The sequence below is a fragment of the Mytilus edulis genome, chromosome 4 (assembly GCF_963676685.1).
Source record: "Mytilus edulis chromosome 4, xbMytEdul2.2, whole genome shotgun sequence".
Lineage (NCBI taxonomy): Eukaryota > Metazoa > Mollusca > Bivalvia > Mytilida > Mytilidae > Mytilus > Mytilus edulis.
In genome coordinates this window covers 10396297-10422190 of record NC_092347.1, presented here as the reverse complement: position 1 = coordinate 10422190, position 25894 = coordinate 10396297, and the positions used below count along the sequence as shown (strand labels likewise).

Here is a 25894-nt window from a genome sequence, read left to right as displayed (position 1 = left end):
TCTATCTATAAGTATATTCAAGATAATAACCAAAATCTGCAAAATTTCCTTAAAATTACTAATCAGGGGCAGCAACCCCACAACAGGTTGTCCGATTTGTCTGAAAATTTCAGGGCAGATAGATCTTGACCTGATAATTAATTTCATCCAATGTCAGATTGCTCTAAATGCTTTGGTTTTTGAGTTATAAGCCAAAAACTGCATTTTACCCCTATGTTCTATTTTTAGCCATGGCAGCCATCTTGGTTGGTTGGCGGGGTCACGCTACAAATTTTTTTACAATATACCCCAATGATGATTGTGATCAAGTTTGGTTTAATTTGGCCCAGTTGTTTCAGAGGAGAAGATTTTTGTAAAAGATTACAAAAATTTACGAAAAATTGGTCAAAATTAACTATAAAGGGCAATAACTCCTTAAGGGGTCAACTGACCATTTTAGTCATTTTAACTTATTTGTAGATCTTACTTTGCTGAACATTATTGCTGATTACATTTGATCTTTTTCTATAATAATATTCAAGATAACCAAAATCTGCAATATTTCCTTCCAATTACTGATTTCGGGGCAGCAACCCAACAACCTGTTGTCCGATTCATTTGAAAATTTCGGGGCAGATAGATTTTCACTTGATGAACAATTTTACTCCATGTCAGATTTGATCTAAATGCATTGGTTTCAGAGATATAAGTCAAAATCTACATTTCACCCCTTTGTTCTATTTTTAGCCATGGCAGCCATCTTGGTTGGTTGGCTGGGTCACGCCACACATTTTTTAAACTAGATACCCCAAAGATGATTGTGGCCAAGTTTGGATTAATTTGGCCCAATAGTATCAGAGGAGAAGATTTTTGTAATAGATTACTAAGATTTACGAAAAATGGTTAAAAATTGACTATAAAGGGCAATTACTCCTAAAGGGGTCAACTGACCATTTCGGTCATGTTGACTTATTTGTAAATCTTACTTTTTTTAACATTATTGCTGTTTACAGTTAATCTCTATCTGTAATAATATTCAGAATAATAACCAAAAACAGCAAAATTTCCTTAAAATTACCAATTCAGGGGCAGCAACCCAACAACCGGTTGTCCGATTCATCTGAAAAGGAGTAGGTCCGGTAAGGTCCGATTTTGGTTCAATTGACGAAAGATTTTGACCACTTTTTAAACACTCAAGTGTCTATTTTAGTTAAATTAATTAGTTTATGTGAAAGATTTTAACAGATTTAGTCATTAAAAACAATCCGATTGAAGCTCAAATATGAAAAATCTACCTAATATGCCGGAAAATGTCACTTTTTAGATGGTTTTTGGTAAAAATGAAAGTGGCCGCATCCGTGTCCATCCTCAACCTTTATATATGTTATGTATTATCATAAAATACAACTTACATTTCAATATTAAGGATGAACACGAATGCGGCCACTTTCGTTTTACACGAAAACTGTCTTAAATTTAACTAAAATACTAGAATTATGAGGATTTCAGTAATTTAGCTTGACTTAATGGTGCTAGTACCGGATATATGTGCATTGTATTGTCAAAAACAGCCCATATTTATGTAGCAGAAGCATTCTACTGTCCAATAAATAACTAAAGGTTTACATTTAAACAATTTTGTAAAACTGCTATATTTTGGGGCCAAAAAGGGGTCTTACTGAACCTACTCCTTTCAGGGCAGAGAGATCTTGACCTGATAATTAATTTCATCCAATGTCAGATTTGCTCTAAATGCTTTGGTTTTTGAGTTATAAGCCAAAAACTGCATTTTACCCCTATGTTCTATTTTTAGCCATGGCAGCCATCTTGGTTGGTTGGCGGGGTCACGCCACACATTTTTTAAACTAGATACCCCAATGATGATTGTGGCCAAGTTTGGTTATATTTGGCCCGGTAGTTTCAGAGGAGAAGATTTTTGTAAAAGTTAACAACGACGACGGACGCAAAGTGATGGGAAAAGCTCACTTGGCCCTTCGGGCCAGGTGAGCTAAAAATTAGAAATCTACAAGATAATAAACTGTCAACATAAAACCTCTATAATCAGAAGTTTTTCCAACAATATAATAACCTAAATCTTAAAAGAATAGTCGTAAATAAAATTTTAATAAGTTACAAAATAAAAATTTAGTACATGAATTTCAAGATCTAAATATTAAATTGTTTGTAATAAGTGAGATCATTTTAAAAGTGAGTCCTCTGTTTTCTGTATACATAAAGTCTTCTATTTAGCGTAGAGTATTTCAATCCTGTGTCATAGCCTGAAGTATTTGTGTGAAGATGTTCACTTATTCTTAGTTAATGTCCGCTGTTTCTCAGCATGTTCCACAATTTTCTTGTCCAGTTTTAGTCCTTTCCTTTTACGTACAGTATTCATGTAGTGATGTGCTCTGTTTTCTGAGTCTGCTTTCTCTCCGTAATGAAGATATTCCTCCTCAGTTGTAGGTATCCAGAATGGATCAATATCTACCACCTGGAATAGATTGATAGATTGATTGTTAGCTGTTTAACAACATGTTATTATTAGTGAGATATTTATATACACTGGTTTGAACTGGATTCTTAACTTTGTTAACAAAAGCACAAATCAGTGCTTGTAAGCATTGAAAGGTAAAGATTGCTTTAATTTGCCAGTGGGAATTTAAATTAAATATTGTTTTGTATAAAGCAATTGGTTGTAGTTGATTCTACTACAATTCTGGAACCAGATGCTCCGCAGGGCGTAGCTTTATACGACCGCAGAGGTTGAACCCTGAACGGTTGGGGCAAGTATGGACACAACATTCAAGCTGGATTCAGCTCTAAATTTGGATTGTGATTAAATAGTTGACACAGCATAGGTTTCTGACACAGAATGAATGTGTTCTAATGAACTTAAAATTTTTTGTTTCTCTTAGAGCAATTCACTATGCTGTTGAATATTAATCCTCTCAAAAAAATGTTTGAAGAAATTTTCTTTTTTATTTATGAAATTTCAAATGAGAAAAATTGAACCCAATTTTTTTAATCACATCCCCCTTTCCCTTATTCCAAAACTAATCTCAATTAAAATTTCTAATGGAGTTTGCAACAATAACTACTCATTTAAATACATCATAAAATATTAAGATGTAAAAAAACTGCTTGTTATCACTGAATGGTAAAGATTATTTTAATTTATCAGTTGGTAGTAAAAAGTGAATATACATTGTATATTGTATATAACAAAGATTTAAGTTGATTCTGGACAAAGAAAGATAACTCCAATTAAAAAAAAATCTTGCTATTGCACAATATTTTGCAATTAGATATTTCTTGCTTACTATTCTGGACAAAGAAAGATAACTCTAATTAAAAAAAAATTTGCTATTTCACAATATTGTGCAATTAGATATTTCTTGCCATTGTGCAATACTGTGCAATTGAAAAGACTTGCTATTGCACAATACTTAATATAATAATTTTAGATCCTGATTTGGACCAACTTGAAAACTGGGCCCATAATAAAAAATCTAAGTACATTTTTGGATTCAGCATATCAAAGAACTTCAAGATTTCAATTTTTGTTAAAATCAGACTAAGTTTAATTTTGGACCCTTTGGACTTCAGTGTAGACCAATTTGAAAACAGGACCAAAAATGAAGAATCTACATACACAGTTAGATTTGGTATATCAAAGAACCCCATTTATTCAATTTTTGATGAAATCAAACAAAGTTTAATTTTGGACCCCGATTTGGACCAACTTGAAAACTGGGCCAATAATCAAAAATCTAAGTACATTTTTAGATTCAGCATATCAAAGAACCTAACTGATTCATTTTTTGTCAAAATCAAACTAAGTTTAATTTTGGACCCTTTGGACCTTAATGTAGACCAATTTGAAAACGGGACCAAAAGTTAAGAATCTACATACACAGTCATGACAGTTAGATTCAGCATATCAAAGAACCCCAATTATTCAATTTTGATGAAATCAAACAAAAGTTTAATTTTGGACCCTTTGGGCCCCTTATTATGTTGGGACCAAAACTCCCAAAATCAAACCCAACCTTTCTTTTATGGTCATAAACCTTGTGTTTAAATTTCATAGATTTCTATTTACTTATACTAACGTTATGGTGCGAAAACCAAGAAAAATGCTTATTTGGGTCCCTTTTTGGCCCCTAATTCCTAAACTGTTGGGACCTAAACTCCCAAAATCAATACCAACCTTCCTTTTGTAGTCATTAACATTGTGTTTAAATTTCATTGATTTCTATTTACTTAAACTAATGCTATTGTGCGAAAACCAAGAATAATGCTTATTTTGGCCCTTTTTTGGCCCCTAATTCCTAAACTGTTGAGACCAAAACTCCCAAAATCAATCCCAACCGTTCTTTTGTGGTCATAAACCTTGTGTCAAAATTTCATAGATTTCTATTAACTTAAACTAAAGTTATAGTGCGAAAACCAAGAAAATGCTTATTTGGGCCCTTTTTGGCCCCTAATTCCTAAAATGTTGGGACCAAAACTCCCAAAATCAATACCAACCTTCCTTTTGTGGTCATAAACCTTGTGTTAAAATTTCATAGATTTCCATTCACTTTTACTAAAGTTAGAGTGCGAAAACTAAAAGTATTCGGACGCCGGACGACGACGACGACGACGACGCCGACGACGACGACGACGACGACGACGACGCCGACGCCAACGTGATAGCAATATACGACGAAAATTTTTTCAAAATTTGCGGTCGTATAAAAAGGAAGATAACTTCAATTTTTAAAGATGACTTTAACAATGGCAACATTCCTACAGCTTGCAAAAGCTATGTAATTTCTTGACAAGTACAACATCACTCTACTACTTATTATTAGTTATTATTTTGTTTGAAATTCATGACAAAGACATCAACTTTCTGAAGCTGGATGGTAATTATTACTTTATATTTCACTACAATCACTTTATAATAACAACCCTTCACTAAAGTAAATTGTAAATTATTTTATTAGTTGATCAGTGTGTGAGAGAAGAATTAAAACTGCAATTTGGTCAACTGTTTGAGACATCATTGCTATTGTGATTCCTCAAAGCCTACTGAATAAGCACAATAACAGCCTAATGATACCAAAGACAACTACTTAGACAATTCAGGCCCTCAGGTCACACCAGCTGTGGACACTGAGTGGACCCACTTTTATCACAATAACAGCCTAATGATACCAAAGACAACTACTTAGACCACTCAGGCCCTGAGGTCACACCAGCTGTGGACACTGAGTGGACCCACAATAACAGCCTAATGATACCAAAGACAACTACTTAGACCACTCAGGCCCTGAGGTCACACCAGCTGTGAACACTGAGTGGAACCACTTTTATCACAATAACAGCCTAATGATACCAAAGACAACTACTTAGACCACTCAGGCCCTGAGGTCACACCAGCTGTGGACACTGAGTGGACCCACAATAACAGCCTAATGATACCAAAGACAACTACTTAGACCACTCAGGCCCTGAGGTCACACCAGCTGTGGACACTGAATGAACCCACTTTTATCACAATAACAGCCTAATGATACCAAAGACAACTACTTAGACCACTCAGGCCCTGAGGTCACACCAGCTGTGGACACTGAGTGGACCCACAATAACAGCCTAATGATACCAAAGACAACTACTTAGACCACTCAGGCCCTGAGGTCACACCAGCTGTGGACACTGAGTGGACCCACTTTTATCACAATAACAGCCTAATGATACCAAAGACAACTACTTAGACCACTCAGGCCCTGAGGTCACACCAGCTGTGGACACTGAGTGGACCCACTTTTATCACAATAACAGCCTAATGATACCAAAGACAACTACTTAGACCACTCAGGCCCTGAGGTCACACCAGCTGTGGACACTGAGTGGACCCACAATAACAGCCTAATGATACCAAAGACAACTACTTAGACCACTCAGGCCCTGAGGTCACACCAGCTGTGAACACTGAGTGGAACCACTTTTATCACAATAACAGCCTAATGATACCAAAGACAACTACTTAGACCACTCAGGCCCTGAGGTCACACCAGCTGTGGACACTGAGTGGACCCACAATAACAGCCTAATGATACCAAAGACAACTACTTATACCACTCAGGCCCTGAGGTCACACCAGCTGTGGACACTGAATGAACCCACTTTTATCACAATAACAGCCTAATGATACCAAAGACAACTACTTAGACCACTCAGGCCCTGAGGTCACACCAGCTGTGGACACTGAGTGGACCCACAATAACAGCCTAATGATACCAAAGACAACTACTTAGACCACTCAGGCCCTGAGGTCACACCAGCTGTGGACACTGAGTGGACCCACTTTTATCACAATAACAGCCTAATGATACCAAAGACAACTACTTAGACCACTCAGGCCCTGAGGTCACACCAGCTGTGGACACTGAGTGGACCCACTTTTATCACAATAACAGCCTAATGATACCAAAGACAACTACTTAGACCACTCAGGCCCTGAGGTCACACCAGCTGTGGACACTGAGTGGACCCACTTTTATCCTAGATCCTACCAATGACTAAATACCACCTTTGGACTAGCTTAACTTCCATCGTAGGTCATACATACCTCCCAGTGACTAAATACCAACTGTGGACTAGCTAACCCACTTGTTTTCTTCCTAATATCATCAGCAAATCCAAAACTTTCTACTACAGGTAGTGCAGCAATGATGTTAAATATTTGTGACCCTTCCCTCATTTCATCTTCAATGACTCGTCCATTTCTTTTACCAAGAACAGCAAACAGTTTACCTGTTAATAAATGTACACATACTTATAGTCAGTAAACATGGTAAAACAGTTTAACAATTACAAATATTACATTTTGTAAGAATAACTAAAGAAGTGTTGACAATACTATAGTAAAATTTATTTTAACATGAAATACATGTGAATGTTGTGCTATGGCTTTTTTTCAAGATCAATTAAAATCTTTTGACAAGTCACATACAAGACACTTTTGATTTCAATTTTGAAGAAAAGTATTCTGCATTAATTTAACTCTCAGGTTTGATACCCGAGATTTTGTCTCTCACATCACTCATTCTCAACATTCATTATTTTATTTCATAAAAGAGGGTCGTAAAAATTCTTGTCAAATGACATGAACGTGTAAAAAATAAATGTACACTTTCTTTTAGACGATGAAAAAATTCCAAATAATTATTTGAGACCTCTGACAAATCACAATAAGCATAATAAGGATATTTTGACAATTAAGGTAAATGCCAGTCTGACAACTGATGGTAAAGGGCATTTCTAACCTCATAAAGGGTATCATACAGATTCGACTATCATCAATATCACAAACTAGTCAAAACATTTACTAAATTTTATCATCGGTATAAGGAAATATTTCGTAAATATAACTCAACATGCAGACATCTTATACGTTCAGGTATTCACATCCAATCTTTCATGGTAATATTCTTTACAAAGCACAAACATGTCAGTATTCACCTCAAAAACTTACAAAACCTTTAAACAGACTTATTAAGAAGGGATATAGTTACAATACTGTTATTAAGATAGTTTTTTAGGTTGTTAATAACTGATAATCAACCTATATACCATTATAAGACTATAATTATTTTCCAATCTCATAAAACACTTCTTATTTGAAAATCAGTTAAAATTATTATAGATCTACTTTTTGTTAACTGATACACTTTCCATTCTTTTGAGAGAAAAAAATTCACAAAGTAACTCTGTCAAACAATGAACTATTAATTTTTACCTACCTAAAACTTCAGCTGTAGCCTGTATATTACATTTATACATTGCCACCACTAATCTTTGAGACTGGGTTTGGAATGCTTTACGGCAGCCATCTTTGATACAAGATATTAACTGTCCAGAGAATTGACCATATGTCTCATTTTTCTTTCTAGATACAGAATCTTCTATTTTATCACAAGATGCTTCATTTTCACTGTTACATTTATTTCCAAAATCTATCTTAGATGGTAACTTTTGTATATTATCTATATCACAATCGTTCACAGAAGTTTTAGAACATTCAGATCTACTTTCTTTTTCAAAGCTATATTTAGATTTTTCTGTCTCATTCATCATTTCCCATTTTTCAATAACAAAACAAACTCCTCTCATTGGTTCCTCACAAAGAGGTCCAGACAATGTTGCTATTTGAAATCCACTAACAAAACTATTATCAAGGTCCCACAATTCACCACTCCCTTCAGACTCATTATCTAAACATGTCCACACAGTCTGTCTTTTGTATTCTGGAATTCTATTTAATAATAAATTTGGTCCAACCCTCCTTGGACCAAAAGCCCATATCTGGTCAATAGCACCTTTCCAAAATTTTCCAGATTCATCAAAAATTTTGCTAAGTTTAGATTTGAAGTCTCTGATGCCTTCCTGTATTGTCAGATTTAAACTAACTATGTCTGATGTTTTGTTTAAATGATCTAAAACTTTCAATAAGTCAATGCTGTCTTCTAACAGTTTGGTAATATCATCAGGAAGAGGCTGAGCTCTGATAACAACACAACATTTCTTATTAGCTGTATAAGTCTGAATAAGTCCAGCCTTTAAAACCTAAAAAAATTAAAAGGAGATTTCTAAATAGGTATCCATAAGTGTTACTATAAATTCAGTAATTATTAATTGCATTTATTATTGAGATTTAAGAAGAATGGACAATAATGTCAGATTGATTATTGCAATTTCAAGAAATTCTGCAAAAAGATGCATATATATATCAGATATCAGAATGGGAGTTCTAATTATTGTGATACTAACCAAGTCGCACTATTTGCATTAATAAAAATCTCTCAATAATTTCTGAATTTACAGTGATCATTTTTTTAGCGTGAAAAAGTTTCAAAACTTACATTTTTTCTGACACCTTACCCTCTATTAGCCATTTTCAATAGAAAACAAATATCATTAAAAAAAGAAAAAAATTTGAAGAAATGTGTGCAAGACAGTTGTCATCAATTTAACCCTTCTTCCCTATAGCATGCACTTAGCATATTTTTGAAACGGTTGGTTATTATTGACGACCCCTTTAATACTACATTCTACTTGTAAACATTTATTTCTAGGTATACTTGTATCTACTTGTGAACTGTTTCTTTTCTCTTCAAGATGTTCATGATTTGTCTACATTAAATACTTTTTATATGTGTAGCTCCAGTTCAATTTTTGTAAAAGACTTTTTTTATAAGCAAAACAGATTGTCTAGGTTTCATGATTTTAACCTCAGTTTTCTATAAAACTATTTTTCTTTCTTTAATAATAGAATAACTAATCGTAGAATTCAAATAGAGAAAAATATTCAATATGTGAGCAAACAACACATTAATTAATGAATGCGCTCAGCACATTACCTTATTATCAGTGTTGTTTCGGTCACAAGTGTAATATTTTTCTCTATTTGAATTCTTTGCTTATTTATTCTTTTTATTACATTGACAATGGGATTTTTGAGGAACTAAAGTAGAAAATGTAATTAGGAACTATATCTTTTTCTACACATTTACAGTTTCTAGTATGCAAAGTCATCGACAACATCTTGACAACACCTATTGTTGTATGACATCAGAGGGGTGACAACATCTTGACAACACCTATTGTTATATGACATCAGAGGGGTGACAACATCTTGACAACACCTATTGTTATATGACATCAGAGGGGTGACAACATCTTGACAACACCTATTGTTATATGACATCAGAGGGATGACAACAAACATCTTGACAACACCTATTGTTATATGACACCAGAGGGGTGACAACATCTTGACAACACCTATTGTTATATGACATCAGAGGGGTGAAACAACAGAGTTTATTTCACATGTGAAATTATTGGTTTTTATTTCACTGAGAAATCATGGTAATTCATTGCAAGCAATGTAATAATTGTAAATTGATATTAATAAACTCTTAAGCATGAATAAAAACTTTGATATATCCATCTTTTGCGGTTTAATATTGTAGACAAAAGTCAAACCTCATCATCATCTTCAAATTCCTTCATCCTGCTAGTCTTAATAACAACATTGGTATCCTGTATAACTTCATTAACCATGTCAACCTTTGGTGGAATTATAATTGTCTCTCGAAATGGTACAATAGCTTCTGATACATTCAACTCTATCTTGGCATACCTTTAAAAAATAAATATTTCTTATATTTATATTATTAGATAAGGATATTCTATATACTCGGAAATTTATAACATGATGTAGTTTATACACTACTTGTGTTCTTGGCTTATGACTTTTGAACATAAAAAACATACAGATTTGTCAAAAGAAACTCATTTAAATAAGATAAACACTTCCCTTGATGATTTGTCCAGTTTTAATAATCACTGATAGACTATGGAAAACAAGAATATGTGGTATCATGAGACAACTAGCTTACAGAGTCCAAAGAACATGACTTACACAACTATAACTAGCTTACAGAGTCCAAAGAACATGACTTACACAACTATAACTAGCTTACAGAGTCCAAAGAACATGACTTACACAACTATAACTGGCTTACAGAGTTCAAAGAACATGACTTACACAACTATATCTAGCTTACAGAGTCCAAAGAACATGACTTACACAACTATAACTAGCTTACAGAGTCCAAAGAACATGACTTACACAACTATAACTAGCTTACAGAGTCCAAAGAACTTACACAACTATAACTAGCTTACAGAGTCCAAAGAACTTACACAACTATAACTAGCTTACAGAGTCCAAAGAACTTACACAACTATAACTAGCTTACAGAGTCCAAAGAACTTACACAACTATAACTAGCTTACAGAGTCCAAAGAACATGACTTAAACAACTATATCTAGCTTACAGAGTCCAAAGAACATGACTTACACAACTATATCTAGCTTACAGAGTCCAAAGAACATGACTTACACAACTATATCTAGCTTACAGAGTCCAAAGAACATGACTTACACAACTATATCTAGCTTACAGAGTTCAAAGAACATGACTTACACAACTATATCTAGCTTACAGAGTTCAAAGAACATGACTTACACAACTATAACTAGCTTACAGAGTCCAAAGAACATGACTTAAACAACTATAACTAGCTTACAGAGTCCAAAGAACATGACTTACACAACTATAACTAGCTTACAGAGTCCAAAGAACTTACACAACTATAACTAGCTTACAGAGTCCAAAGAACTTACACAACTATAACTAGCTTACAGAGTCCAAAGAACATGACTTAAACAACTATATCTAGCTTACAGAGTCCAAAGAACATGACTTACACAACTATATCTAGCTTACAGAGTCCAAAGAACATGACTTACACAACTATATCTAGCTTACAGAGTCCAAAGAACATGACTTACACAACTATATCTAGCTTACAGAGTTCAAAGAACATGACTTACACAACTATAACTAGCTTACAGAGTTCAAAGAACATGACTTACACAACTATAACTAGCTTACAGAGTCCAAAGAACATGACTTACACAACTATAACTAGCTTACAGAGTCCAAAGAACATGACTTACACAACTATATCTAGCTTACAGAGTCCAAAGAACATGACTTACACAACTATAACTAGCTTACAGAGTCCAAAGAACATGACTTACACAACTATAACTAGCTTACAGAGTCCAAAGAACATGACTTACACAACTATAACTAGCTTACAGAGTCCAAAGAACATGACTTCCACAACTATAACTAGCTTACAGAGTCCAAAGAACATGACTTACACAACTATATCTAGCTTACAGAGTCCAAAGAACATGACTTACACAACTATAACTAGCTTACAGAGTCCAAAGAACATGACTTACACAACTATATCTAGCTTACAGAGTCCAAAGAACATGACTTACACAACTATAACTAGCTTACAGAGTCCAAAGAACATGACTTAAACAACTATAACTAGCTTACAGAGTCCAAAGAACATGACTTAAACAACTATAACTAGCTTACAGAGTCCAAAGAACATGACTTACACAACTATATCTAGCTTACAGAGTCCAAAGAATATGACTTACACAACTATAACTAGCTTAAAGAGTCCAAAGAATATGACTTACACAACTATGTCACTTTTCATCCTTCAACAATTAGTCAACATTAAAGTCTCTTACATGACAACTGATTTATGACAAAACAATAAAACAGATATGACAGGCTGGTAAACTGGTGTATTTACCTCTCTCTCAGGTCATCTACACATCTTTGTAGATGGACCTCTCCAGCTGTGACAATCACATGTTCTCCAGTTTCTTGTACCATCACTTGGACACAAGGATCAGCCTGGTTCAATAATTTTAATCCTTGTACAAGTTTCTTCATATCAACTGTAATCATATGAATATCTTTGATATGGGGTGATAAAGGCTTATTGGGGTGATAAAGGCTTATTTTTTAGTATATGTTTGCAATTGTATTTCACATCTTTACTTAATAAATCATATTAAATTTTCCGTTTTCTCTAGAAAAGGCTTATTCCAAAATTAACAGTATTTCTAAAGATTTTTTGTCTCTTTAACTTTTTAATAATTGTGTGAACTTATAAAGGCTGTAATATCTTCTTTCTTCTAATAAGTAACATAATTACCAGCATGTTTTGGCTCTAGAGCCACTCTTACAATGGGTGAGGCATCAAAGTATAAGTCTGTAAAGGCAGGACAGGCTACAGTACTGGATACTGTACCAGACTTCAGGATGTGGTCCTCTAATCCACCTATACCTATAACATTATTTTAAACATATATATAAAGCAATCATCTTCTATAGTTTACTTTTACATTTTCGTCTGTAAATCTTTTTATATTAGCTTCTTAAGCATAAGGGATAAACAACAGTTGATTAAAAAATATGCATATATACATGTACATGCATAACAGTTATTGAGAAGCCTATCAACTATACTGAAGAAATCTTGATAAATATGAATTAAAAGAAATACATCAAATACTGTTTGTTCAGATGATGTTTAACACTAATTTCAGTGCCTTTTGCTATATCATGGGGTTGGTTTTTACTCGTGGGGAAGCCTAAGTACCTAGTGAGTACTACTGCCTTTTGCTATATCATGGGGTTGGTTTTTACTTGTGGAGAAGCCTAAGTACCTAGTGAGTACTACTGCCTTTTGCTATATCATGGGGTTGGTTTTTACTCGTGGGGAAGCCTAAGTACGTAGTGAGTACTACTGCCTTTTGCTATATCATGGGGTTGGTTTTTACTTGTGGAGAAGCCTAAGTACCCAGTGAGTACTACTGCCTTTTGCTATATCATGGGGTTGGTTTTTACATGTGGAGAAGCCTAAGTACCTAGTGAGTACTAATGCCTTTTGCTATATCATGGGGTTGGTTTTTACATGTGGAGAAGCCTAAGTATCTAGTGAGTACTACTGCCTTTTGCTATATCATGGGGTTTGTTTTTACTCGTGGGGAAGCCTAAGTACCTAGTGAGTACTACTACCTTTTGCTATATCATGGGGTTGGTTTTTACATGTGGAGAAGCCTAAGTACCTAGTGAGTACTACTGCCTTTTGCTATATCATGGGGTTGGTTTTTACTCGTGGGGAAGCCTAAGTACCTAGTGAGTACTACTACCTTTTGCTATATCATGGGGTTGGTTTTTACTTGTGGAGAAGCCTAAGTACCTAGTGAGTACTACTACCTTTTGCTATATCATGGGGTTGGTTTTTACTTGTGGAGAAGCCTAAGTACCTAGTGAGTACTACTACCTTTTGCTATATCATGGGGTTGGTTTTTACATGTGGGGAAGCCTAAGTACCTAGTGAGTACTACTACCTTTTGCTATATCATGGGGTTGGTTTTTACTTGTGGAGAAGCCTAAGTACCTAGTGAGTACTACTGCCTTTTGCTATATCATGGGGTTGGTTTTTACTTGTGGAGAAGCCTAAGTACCTAGTGAGTACTACTACCTTTGCTATATCATGGGGTTGGTTTTTACTTGTGGAGAAGCCTAAGTACCTAGTGAGTACTACTACCTTTTGCTATATCATGGGGTTGGTTTTTACTTGTGGAGAAGCCTAAGTACCTAGTGAGTACTATTACCTTTTGCTATATCATGGGGTTGGTTTTTACTTGTGGAGAAGCCTAAGTACGTAGTGAGTACTACTGCCTTTTGCTATATCATGGGGTTGGTTTTTACTTGTGGAGAAGCCTAAGTACCTAGTGAGTACTACTGCCTTTTGCTATATCATGGGGTTGGTTTTTACTTGTGGAGAAGCCTAAGTACCTAGTGAGTACTACTGCCTTTTGCTATATCATGGGGTTGGTTTTTACATGTGGAGAAGCCTAAGTACCTAGTGAGTACTACTACCTTTGCTATATCATGGGGTTGGTTTTTACATGTGGAGAAGCCTAAGTACCTAGTGAGTACTACTACCTTTTGCTATATCATGGGGTTGGTTTTTACTTGTGGAGAAGCCTAAGTACCTAGTGAGTACTACTGCCTTTTGCTATATCATGGGGTTGGTTTTTACATGTGGAGAAGCCTAAGTACCTTGTGAGTACTACTACCTTTTGCTATATCATGGGGTTGGTTTTTACTTGTGGAGAAGCCTAAGTACCTAGTGAGTACTACTACCTTTGCTATATCATGGGGTTGGTTTTTACATGTGGAGAAGCCTAAGTACCTAGTGAGTACTACTACCTTTTGCTATATCATGGGGTTGGTTTTTACTTGTGGAGAAGCCTAAGTACCTAGTGAGTACTACTACCTTTTGCTATATCATGGGGTTGGTTTTTACTTGTGGAGAAGCCTAAGTACCTAGTGAGTACTACTGCCTTTTGCTATATCATGGGGTTGGTTTTTACTTGTGGAGAAGCCTAAGTACCTAGTGAGTACTACTACCTTTTGCTATATCATGGGGTTGGTTTTTACTTGTGGAGAAGCCTAAGTACCTAGTGAGTACTACTACCTTTTGCTATATCATGGGGTTGGTTTTTACTTGTGGAGAAGCCTAAGTACCTAGTGAGTACTACTACCTTTTGCTATATCATGGGGTTGGTTTTTACATGTGGAGAAGCCTAAGTACCTAGTGAGTACTACTGCCTTTTGCTATATCATGGGGTTGGTTTGTACTCGTGGGGAAGCCTAAGTACCTAGTGAGTACTACTACCTTTTGCTATATCATGGGGTTGGTTTTTACATGTGGAGAAGCCTAAGTACCTAGTTAGTACTACTGCCTTTTGCTATATCATGGGGTTGGTTTTTACTTGTGGAGAAGCCTAAGTACCTAGTGAGTACTACTACCTTTTGCTATATCATGGGGTTGGTTTTTACTTGTGGAGAAGCCTAAGTACCTAGTGAGTACTACTGCCTTTTGCTATATCATGGGGTTGGTTTTTACTTGTGGAGAAGCCTAAGTACCTAGTGAGTACTACTACCTTTTGCTATATCATGGGGTTGGTTTTTACTTGTGGAGAAGCCTAAGTACCTAGTGAGTACTACTACCTTTTGCTATATCATGGGGTTGGTTTTTACTTGTGGAGAAGCCTAAGTACCTAGTGAGTACTACTACCTTTTGCTATATCATGGGGTTGGTTTTTACATGTGGAGAAGCCTAAGTACCTAGTGAGTACTACTGCCTTTTGCTATATCATGGGGTTGGTTTTTACTCGTGGGGAAGCCTAAGTACCTAGTGAGTACTACTACCTTTTGCTATATCATGGGGTTGGTTTTTACATGTGGAGAAGCCTAAGTACCTAGTTAGTACTACTGCCTTTTGCTATATCATGGGGTTGGTTTTTACATGTGGAGAAGCCTAAGTACCTAGTGAGTACTACTGCCTTTGCTATATCATGGGGTTGGTTTTTACATGTGGAGAAGCCTAGGTACCTAGTGAGTACTACTGCCTTTTGCTATATCATGGGGTTGGTTTTTACATGTGGAGAAGCCTAAGTACCTAGTGAGTACTACTGCCTTTGCTATATCATGGGGTTGGTTTTTACATGTGGAGAAGCCTAGGTACCTAGTGAGTACTACTACCTTTTGCTATATCATGGGGTTGGTTTTTACTTGTGGAGAAGCCTAGGTACCTAGTGAGTACTACTGCCTTTGCTATATCATGGGGTTGGTTTTTACATGTGGAGAAGCCTAGGTACCTAGTGAGTACTACTGCCTTTTGCTATATCATGGGGTTGGTTTTTACATGTGGAGAAGCCTAAGTACCTAGTGAGTACTACTGCCTTTGCTATATCATGGGGTTGGTTTTTACATGTGGAGAAGCCTAGGTACCTAGTGAGTACTACTGCCTTTTGCTATATCATGGGGTTGGTTTTTACATGTGGAAAAGCCTAAGTACCTAGTGAGTACTACTGCCTTTGCTATATCATGGGGTTGGTTTTTACTTGTGGAGAAGCCTAAGTACCTAGTGAGTACTACTGCCTTTAGCAGAAAAAGGACAATCTTTATTAATTAAGATCAATGTAAAAATACACCTCATCAAGAGCATGATTCAAACTCACAAAATCATTGCTGACTTCTGATAACCAATTATACAACTTGGCCACTGAGAGCCTTGATACATGAATTGGACAAGCAATCCAACAACCAATAAAACAAAAGATGTCTTAATTTCACATCTGAAACCCAATTCTATTTGAAGATTCAAAATTACAGACAATAAATAATGTCATATCTTTTCAAAAAAGTTTAAATTTTATCAATCATGTTCTAAATTCAACTTATGCAAATAAACATTTGAACTATACCAAGTACATTCCCTGCAGGAACACTATCCATCAGTTCTAGTTCTCTTCCCATGAAGAGGTAAACATCTCTAACTGTGGCTACTGTTATATGTCTGTCACTACTCAGATCTTTTATTGACAGGCTATCATCTATCTGATGACCTGAAGTTTCCTGCCAAAAATAAAACAAATTATTGTTAGATGCTTTCATCATAAAAAAACTTATAAATCCTATCATCATTTTGAGTATCATACAATAAATCAACACAATTAAACTTATTTACATTTAAAACTCATCTGGTTTTTTTTTTTTAATTTTTAACATTTTTTGGAAAAATATTGTATTTAGAACACCATAATAAAATTAAAATAAAGCATGAAAAGTTAACATCATAATTGAGTTGTTCATGATGACTTATATGACACATGGTTCGTAATGAATAATCAACTTCTTGGGGAAAGATTAAATCAATTTAAAAATTAGAGAAATAAAGACATCAGATAATACATGGGTTATTGTAATTAGTGTTCTGTATTAGCAGCACATATTGACCTAAGCAACACAAATCATTATTTCTTTTCCATTTAAATTTGCTTGGTTTTAAATAATTCAGAATTCTCCAGTTTACCAGTACACAAATTTTTAAAAGAAAAACTTTTGGAGAAATTTTCTTAAAAATATTGATTTTCTTACAAAGCATATTTTCCTTTTCACATCTTCTTTTTGATAGAATAACTAGAGGCTCTCAAGAGCCTGTATCGCTCACCTGATTCTACTTGGGTTTTTGAAATCATATGAAAAAATATAAAATTTGGCTAAAAGTGACAACACAACCTCATTGATAAGGAAAGGAACATGTTTAATATCATTCAAAAGTCCCCCACTGGCAGCCATCTTGGATGGCGGATCGGCTACAAAGTAACAACACTTGGTCAGCACCTCATAAGGAACATTCATGCCATGTTGGTTTTATTCCATTCAGTGGTTCTCTAAAAGAAGTCATTTGTATGCATTTCCCATAGGGTCCTATGTTAAACTAAGTCCCCTGCTGGCGGCCATCTTGGATGATGGATCTGCTACAAAGTAACAACACTTGGTCAGCACCTCATAAGGAACATTCATGCAATGTTTAGTTTTATTCAATTCAGTGGTTCTCTAAAAGAAGTCATTTGTATGCATTTCCAATAGGGTCCTATGTTAAACTAAGTCCCTGCTGGCGGCCATCTTGGATAATGGATCGGCTACAAAGTAACAACACTTGGTCAGCACCACATTAGGAACATTCATGCCATGTTTGATTTCATTCCATTCAGTGGTTCTCTAAAAGAAGTCATTTGTATGCATTTCCCATAGGGTCCTATGTTAAACTAAGTCCCCGGCTAGCAGCCATCTTGGATGATGGATCGGCAACAAAGTAACAACACTTGGTCAGTACCTCATAAGGAACATTCATGCCATGTTTGGTTTCATTCCATTCAGTGGTTCTCTAAAAGAAGTCATTTGTATGCATTTCCCATAGGGTCCTATGTTAAACTAAGTCCCCCGCTGGCGGCCATCTTGGATGATGGATCGGCTACAAAGTAACAACACTTGGTCAGCACCTCATAAGGAACATTCATGCCATGTTTGGTTCCATTCCATTCAGTGGTTCTCTAGAAGAAGTTCAAAATGTAAATTGTTAACGACGACGACGACGGACGACGACGACGGACGACGGACGCCAAGTGGTGAGAAAAGCTCACTTGGCCCTTCGGGCCAGGTGAGCTAAAAATACTGCATGACTTTGTAGTTTTTTTTTTTCTTTTGTCCTGAATGTGCATTATTACTTGCTATTTGATATAAAACATCAATCAAGCAATCTATTTATCAATCTTTTGAATGAGTAAACACTAGTTCAAGAGAAAAGCCATGAATCCTCAATAAATACCATTTGTTTATAAACCATACCTCATTCAAAGCTACTTCAGGATCATGTTTAGGTCCCAGGACATATAACTTCTGACCTTTCTTCACAACACCACTCATCACTCTGGCAAAAGCTATAAATGTTTGGTCTGCTTCAGGCTCAGTGTCTGAACCAACTGGAGATTCTTTATCTAAAACAAAAAAAGATTATACAAATAACAACCAAATTTTCTATTTGTTCTTAATTTATCCAAAATGAAGAGATTAAATACATGTGTAAAGAGATGATCAAAATATAGATATGTTATGAATGAAATTTTTTAAAGCAAATATATGTATCCTGACTGATTTCAGATTTGACCTTCATCCCAATGTATTTCTAAAGTGCCCGTCAATTTTGCATCTTTTAAAGTGTCTGGCAAATGTGATTATGCACTATGTATTAGAGGAGTTTCATTAAGTTTATCTACTGATTTTACTGATTAACAAATATCAGGTACTGATAGAAGCACTTTAATACATGTGTATTCATACTTCTCTAATTCTATGGAAATTTATCCCTTTCCTAACCCATTGTATAAAAAAATTTAATCAACATGTGGTTGCCGGTGATCTCAAAAGATCATAGGATGATTTTAAGGGTCATAACCTTTTTAGCTAACTCGATGAATCAAAATATGCTAACAGGTGTTAATGAAATTGACAATTTCGTGGAATATGAAAGGCACTTGAAGGGGATTTTCATTTAACAAAAAAAGAAAATTTATTTTTTAATCATTAGAGAAACAGATTCTTACATAGTTACTTGTGGATTATCGGCTTTATCCAATCTCGATAGTTTAATTATAAATTTCAAAGTCCTCACCAAGGCTCGGACTTTAAAATTGATCATTTAAATATCTTGATGGGATAAATCCGATAATTCACTGGTATCAATGTAAGAATCTATATTTATTTTCTCAGCATATTAATATTTTTTTATTTTTTAGGGTGAGATATCCTGTTTGTAAAATTAACAGAAGAAAACACCAGAGGATCTTAAGAGCCTGTGTTGCTCACCTTGGTCTATGTGCATATTAAACAAAGGACACAGATGGATTCATGACAAAATTGTGCTTTGGTGATGGTGATGTGTTTGTAGATCTTACTTTACTGAACATTCTTGCTACTTACAATTTTCTCTATCTATAATGAACTTGGCCAGGAAGTGACAGACGGAAATATTTTGTAAAAATTTACAAAAATTTACCAAATTAATGAAAATTGTTAAAAATTGACTATAAAGTCAATAACTCCTTAAGAGATCAACTGAACATTTTGATCATGTTGACTTATTTGTAGATCTTACTTTGCTGAACATTATTGCTGTTTTCAGTTTATCTCTATCTATAATAATATTCAAGATAATAACCAAAAACTGCAAAATTTCCTTAAAATTACTAATTCCGGGGCAGCAACCCAACAATGGATTGTCTGATTTGTCTGAAAATTTGAGGGCAGATAGATCTTGACCTGATAAATAATTTTACTCCTGTGAGATTTGCTCTAAATGCTTTTGTTTCAGAGATATAAGCCAAAATCTACATTTTACCCCTATGTTCTATTTTTAGCCATGGTGGCCATCTTGGTTGGTTGGCCGGGTCACAGGACACATTTTTTAAACTAGATATCCTAGTGATGATTGTGGCCAAGTTTGGTTAAATTTGGCCCAGTAGTTTCAGAGGAGAAGATTTTTGTAAAATTAACAACGACGGACGACAACTGACGCCAGACGCCAGACGCCAAGTAATGAGAAAAGCCCACTTGGGCAGGTGAGCTAAACAGTAAAACCAGATGCTCCACAGGGCGCAGCTTTATACGACCGCAGTGGTCGAATCCTGAACGGTTGGGGCAAGTATGGACACAACATTCAAGCTGGATACAGCTCTGAATTTGGATTGTGATTAAAGAGTTGACACAGCATAGGTTTCTGACACAGAATGAATGTGGTCTAATGAACTTAAAATTTTTGTTTTGCTTTTGAGAAATTCACTATGCTGTTGAATATTAATCCTCTCAAAAAAAAAATATTTTGAAGAAATTTTCTTTTTAAATTCTGAAATCTGAAATGAAAAAAAAAATTGAACCCTATTCTTTTTTCACCTCCCCCATTCCCTTATTCCAAAAATGATCTTAATTCAAATTTCTAATGGAGTTTGCAACAATAACTACATCATAAAATATTAAAATATAAAATGTCATACAGTCATGGTTAAAATTAATATTAATTAATAGTAACTTCTAAAACAAGTGAAACTGCTAGCTACTGCTCACTGATGATACCCCCGCCGCAAGTGGATAATATTAATTGTGTAAAAATATGCAAGTGTTCGGTAAACAGGAAGTTGTCGAGCGATGAATCTGAAAACGCATCACACGGTATAGTTGACTTATATTAACCCTTAAACCAAATTTCAGAAATCCTTGTATTGTATTTCATGAGAAAAATGTGACGAAAAATTTTCAACTTGGCTAGCATGTGTAAAATCAAACAAGTGTTCGGTAAACAGGAAGTTGTTGAGTGATGAATCTGAAAACACATCACATGGTATAGCTGACTTATATCAAGCCTGAAACCAAATTTCAGAAATCCTGGTAGTGTAGTTCCTGAGAAAAATGTGATGAAAAATATTCATGGGACGGACGGACGGACTGACAGACTGACGGACTGATGGACTGACCGACTGACGGAAGGACAGACAGAGGTAAAACAGTATACACCCCTTTTTTCAAAGCGGTTTCAAAGCGGGGGTATAAAAATAAATGGGGAATGTGTCCAAAGGGACACAGATGATGCCCACGCTAGCATTTAACGTTATAAAAGGACATAACTCAAGAACTGTAAAAGTGAAGCTACCAAAAATTGAACTTAAACTGAGTTTAGAGGTAATAAGTATTATATACACATTTCATTAAATTTAGTTGAAACAAACTTAAGTTAGGAGAACAGAAACTAAAAAAATCTTCAATTTTTTCACTTGTAAAGGGGCATAACCCTAGAATGGTAATCAATGTGCTTGTAATCACTGAATGGTAAAGATTGGTATAATTTATCAGTTGGTAGTAAAGTGAATATTGCATTGTATATTGTATATAGCATTGATTTAAGTTGAATCAACTACTATTCTGGACAAAGAAAGATAACTCCAATTTTTAAAGAAGATTTCATAAAGCATTGGTTTTTGGTGATTCAACAACCATTCTGGACAAAGAAAGATAACTCCAATTTATTGACTTGAAACTACAACCAGATGCTCCGCAGGGCGTAGCTTTATACGACCGCAGAGGTTGAACCCTGAACGGTTAGGGCAAGTATGGACACAACATTCAAGCTGGATTCAGCTCTAAATTTGGATTGTGATTAAATAGTTGACACAGCATAGGTTTCTGACACAGAATGAATGTGTTCTAATGAACTTAAAATTTTTGTTTCTCTTAGAGCAATTCACTATGCTGTTGAATATTAATCCTCTCAAAAAAATGTTTGAAGAAATTTTCTTTTTTATTTATGAAATTTCAAATGAGAAAAATTGAACCCAATTTTTTTAATCACATCCCCCTTTCCCTTATTCCAAAACTAATCTCAATTAAAATTTCTAATGGAGTTTGCAACAATAACTACTCATTTAAATACATCATAAAATATTAAGATGTAAAAAAACTGCTTGTTATCACTGAATGGTAAAGATTATTTTAATTTATCAGTTGGTAGTAAAAAGTGAATATACATTGTATATTGTATATAACAAAGATTTAAGTTGATTCTGGACAAAGAAAGATAACTCCAATTAAAAAAAAATCTTGCTATTGCACAATATTTTGCAATTAGATATTTCTTGCTTACTATTCTGGACAAAGAAAGATAACTCTAATTAAATTTTTTTTTGATATTTCACAATATTGTGCAATTAGATATTTCTTGTCATTGCGCAATACTGTGCAATTGAAAAGACTTGCTATTGCACAATACTTAATATAATAATTTTAGATCCTGATTTGGACCAACTTGAAAACTGGGCCCATAATAAAAAATCTAAGTACATTTTTGAATTCAGCATATCAAAGAACTTCAAGATTTCAATTTTTGTTAAAATCAGACTAAGTTTAATTTTGGACCCTTTGGACTTTAGTGTAGACCAATTTGAAAACAGGACCAAAAATGAAGAATCTACATACACAGTTAGATTTGGTATATCAAAGAACCCCATTTATTCAATTTTTGATGAAATCAAACAAAGTTTAATTTTGGACCCCGATTTGGACCAACTTGAAAACTGGGCCAATAATCAAGAATCTAAGTACATTTTTAGATTCAGCATATCAAAGAACCTAACTGATTCATTTTTTGTCAAAATCAAACTAAGTTTAATTTTGGACCCTTTGGACCTTAATGTAGACCAATTTGAAAACGGGACCAAAAGTTAAGAATCTACATACACAGTCATGACAGTTAGATTCAGCATATCAAAGAACCCCAATTATTCAATTTTGATGAAATCAAACAAAAGTTTAATTTTGGACCCTTTGGGCCCCTTATTATGTTGGGACCAAAACTCCCAAAATCAAACCCAACCTTTCTTTTATGGTCATAAACCTTGTGTTTAAATTTCATAGATTTCTATTTACTTATACTAACGTTATGGTGCGAAAACCAAGAAAAATGCTTATTTGGGTCCCTTTTTGGCCCCTAATTCCTAAACTGTTGGGACCTAAACTCCCAAAATCAATACCAACCTTCCTTTTGTAGTCATTAACATTGTGTTTAAATTTCATTGATTTCTATTTACTTAAACTAATGTTATTGTGTGAAAACCAAGAATAATGCTTATTTGGGCCCTTTTTTGGCCCCTAATTCCTAAACTGTTGAGACCAAAACTCCCAAAATCAATCCCAACCGTTCTTTTGTGGTCATAAACCTTGTGTCAAAATTTCATAGATTTCTATTAACTTAAACTAAAGTTATAGTGCGAAAACCAAGAAAATGCTTATTTAGGCCCTTTTTGGCCCCTAATTCCTAAAATGTTAGGACCAAAACTCCCAAAATCAATACCAACCTTCCTTTTGTGGTCATAAACCTTGTGTTAAAATTTCATAGATTTCCTTTCACTTTTACTAAAGTTAGAGTGCGAAAACTAAAAGTATTCGGACGCCGGACGACGACGACGACGACGCCGACGCCAACGTGATAGCAATATACGACGAAAATTTTTTCAAAATTTGCGGTCGTATAAAAATGCTTGTTTTTGGTTCCTTTTTTGGCTCTTTATTCCATAGCCCTTAAAATATATCCCAACCTTCTACTTATGGTATTAAACATTGTGGTACAATTTCAGAACAATTAAAATACACAACTTATTGTCCTGACACTAGATAAATGCTTGTTTTGGGTCCCTTTGAGCCCCTAATTCCTAAACCTTAGGAACCATAACCCGCAAAATCAATCCCAAGCTTTCTTTTGTGGTTATAAACATTGTGTTAAAATTTTTTGATTTCTGTTTACTTATACTAAAGTTATTATCCGGAAACCATCCATCTTCGGACGACGCTGATGCTGACGACGACAATGTGATACCAATATACGACTTCAAAAATTTTTGCGGTTGTATAAAAAGGGTATATGTTGATATTTAAACAAGCTTGTATTAAATTTTGGCAGCCTTGTGTTCTTCACAAGAGTTTGTTAGTAGGATCTATAGTCGCAATTAACTGATGACTTTAAAAATTTATTTAAGTAGTAAGAACAAAAACTATTCAGCTCTAATTCAAAATAATGTGAGACAAGTTTTCTTGCTTATTGTTATCTTCAACCTTTCACTTTAATTTATCAAACATGGCTTCCAAAATGGTCATTTATTCCAGACATGACCAATATTAATATATTTATATGCACTCAGCCTCAAACGATCAAATAGCGTAGGATTGCCACTTTTTGCTATGCAAGGCAGTTTCATAAAAGTCTTTTCTATATTTACCAACTATTGATTAAGCATTATACTTTATAATTATGGCAATCTATAATAATTACCTGATACATCCTCCTCTTCAATAATCTTTGACCCAGTAGGTTGTTCTAACTTATCTCCACTTTCTGACGAGGTTGTCTGTCCCATGTCAGATGTAGCCATTCTCTGTGCATGTCTTAGTCTTGCTTGCTCTCTCCTTTTTTGTATGTCTTCATCTGTAAGGGGTCTAACATATAAAAAAAATCAAATTCAATTAAACTCCCTTCCTAAAATTATTTTTTACCACAGGTAAATTATTGTTTCAACATAGTAATAAATGGGGAATGTGTCCATGGGACACAGATGATGTCACCGCTTGCCATATCATATAAAGTTATAAAGGGACAAAACTATAGAACAGTAAAAGTGGATGCTACCTAAATTTGTACTTCATCTGAGTATTGTGGTATTAAGTGTATGAGTTTCATTTGGTTAAGGCAAATTTAAAAGGTAGAATACAGAAATTTTCTGAAACGATGATTTTAATCCATTTGTAAGGGGCATAACTCTAGAACAGTACAAGGGACACCACTAAAATTTAAAACTAGATCTGTATTTTGTGGTAATAAGCATTGTGTATAATTTCATAATATTTGAATAAGGCTAACTTAAGTAAGATAAGGGAAACTACAATTTAGCATTTTTTTCAATTGTAAAGGGGCATATCTGTAGAATTGTTAAAGTGACACAACCTAAATTCAAATTTGATCAGTATTTTGTTGTAATAAATATTGTGTATAATTTTAATAATATTTGGTTGAAACAAACTAAAGTTAGAGAACGGAGCAGAAACGAAAAAATTCAGCACTTTTTCCATTTCTAAAGGGTCATAACTATAGAACGGTGTAATTGACTTTACCAAAATTCAAACTTGATACAAATTTTAAGATATTTTACACTGATCTGATATTTAATTCCAACGTACAATATGTGCAGCTTTTTTTAAGGTCAATTATTTTCACTTATGTTATTGATTTCATAAATTGAAAAAGACCTAACAAATTTAAAAGGAAAAATTATCTTCTTTGAATGTACTTTTTTCTTCATATTCTACAATTTTTTTAACCTAGGTGTTTTACATTTCTACTTTTCCTAATAGTTTATTATGATAATATGTAGAATTAGATTTAGATCTCTTTTTAACTTTTTATGTTCATATCATGAAAAAAAAAACTAGAGGCTCTAAAGAGCCTGTGTCGCTCA

General features: G+C 34.5%; 1 protein-coding gene across 8 annotated transcripts in view; it reads right to left on the bottom strand.

Annotated features, from left to right (window-relative positions):
* Positions 1-2086: 2086 nt before the first annotated feature.
* The window catches only part of LOC139518909 (elongation factor-like GTPase 1), a 62194-nt gene continuing 38386 nt past the window's right edge, over positions 2087-25894 (bottom strand). For all 8 annotated transcript variants that reach the window (XM_071310586.1, XM_071310591.1, XM_071310585.1 and 5 more), the window contains 9 exons: positions 24715-24878; positions 18693-18841; positions 16766-16916; positions 12634-12765; positions 12226-12373; positions 10018-10174; positions 7773-8595; positions 6599-6783; positions 2087-2470 (listed from right to left, as the gene is read on the bottom strand). In XM_071310586.1, coding sequence (XP_071166687.1) covers positions 2282-2470; positions 6599-6783; positions 7773-8595; positions 10018-10174; positions 12226-12373; positions 12634-12765; positions 16766-16916; positions 18693-18841; positions 24715-24878 — 2098 coding nt within the window. In that variant the 3' untranslated portion in view covers positions 2087-2281. The remainder of the gene's footprint in view (positions 2471-6598; positions 6784-7772; positions 8596-10017; positions 10175-12225; positions 12374-12633; positions 12766-16765; positions 16917-18692; positions 18842-24714; positions 24879-25894) is intronic.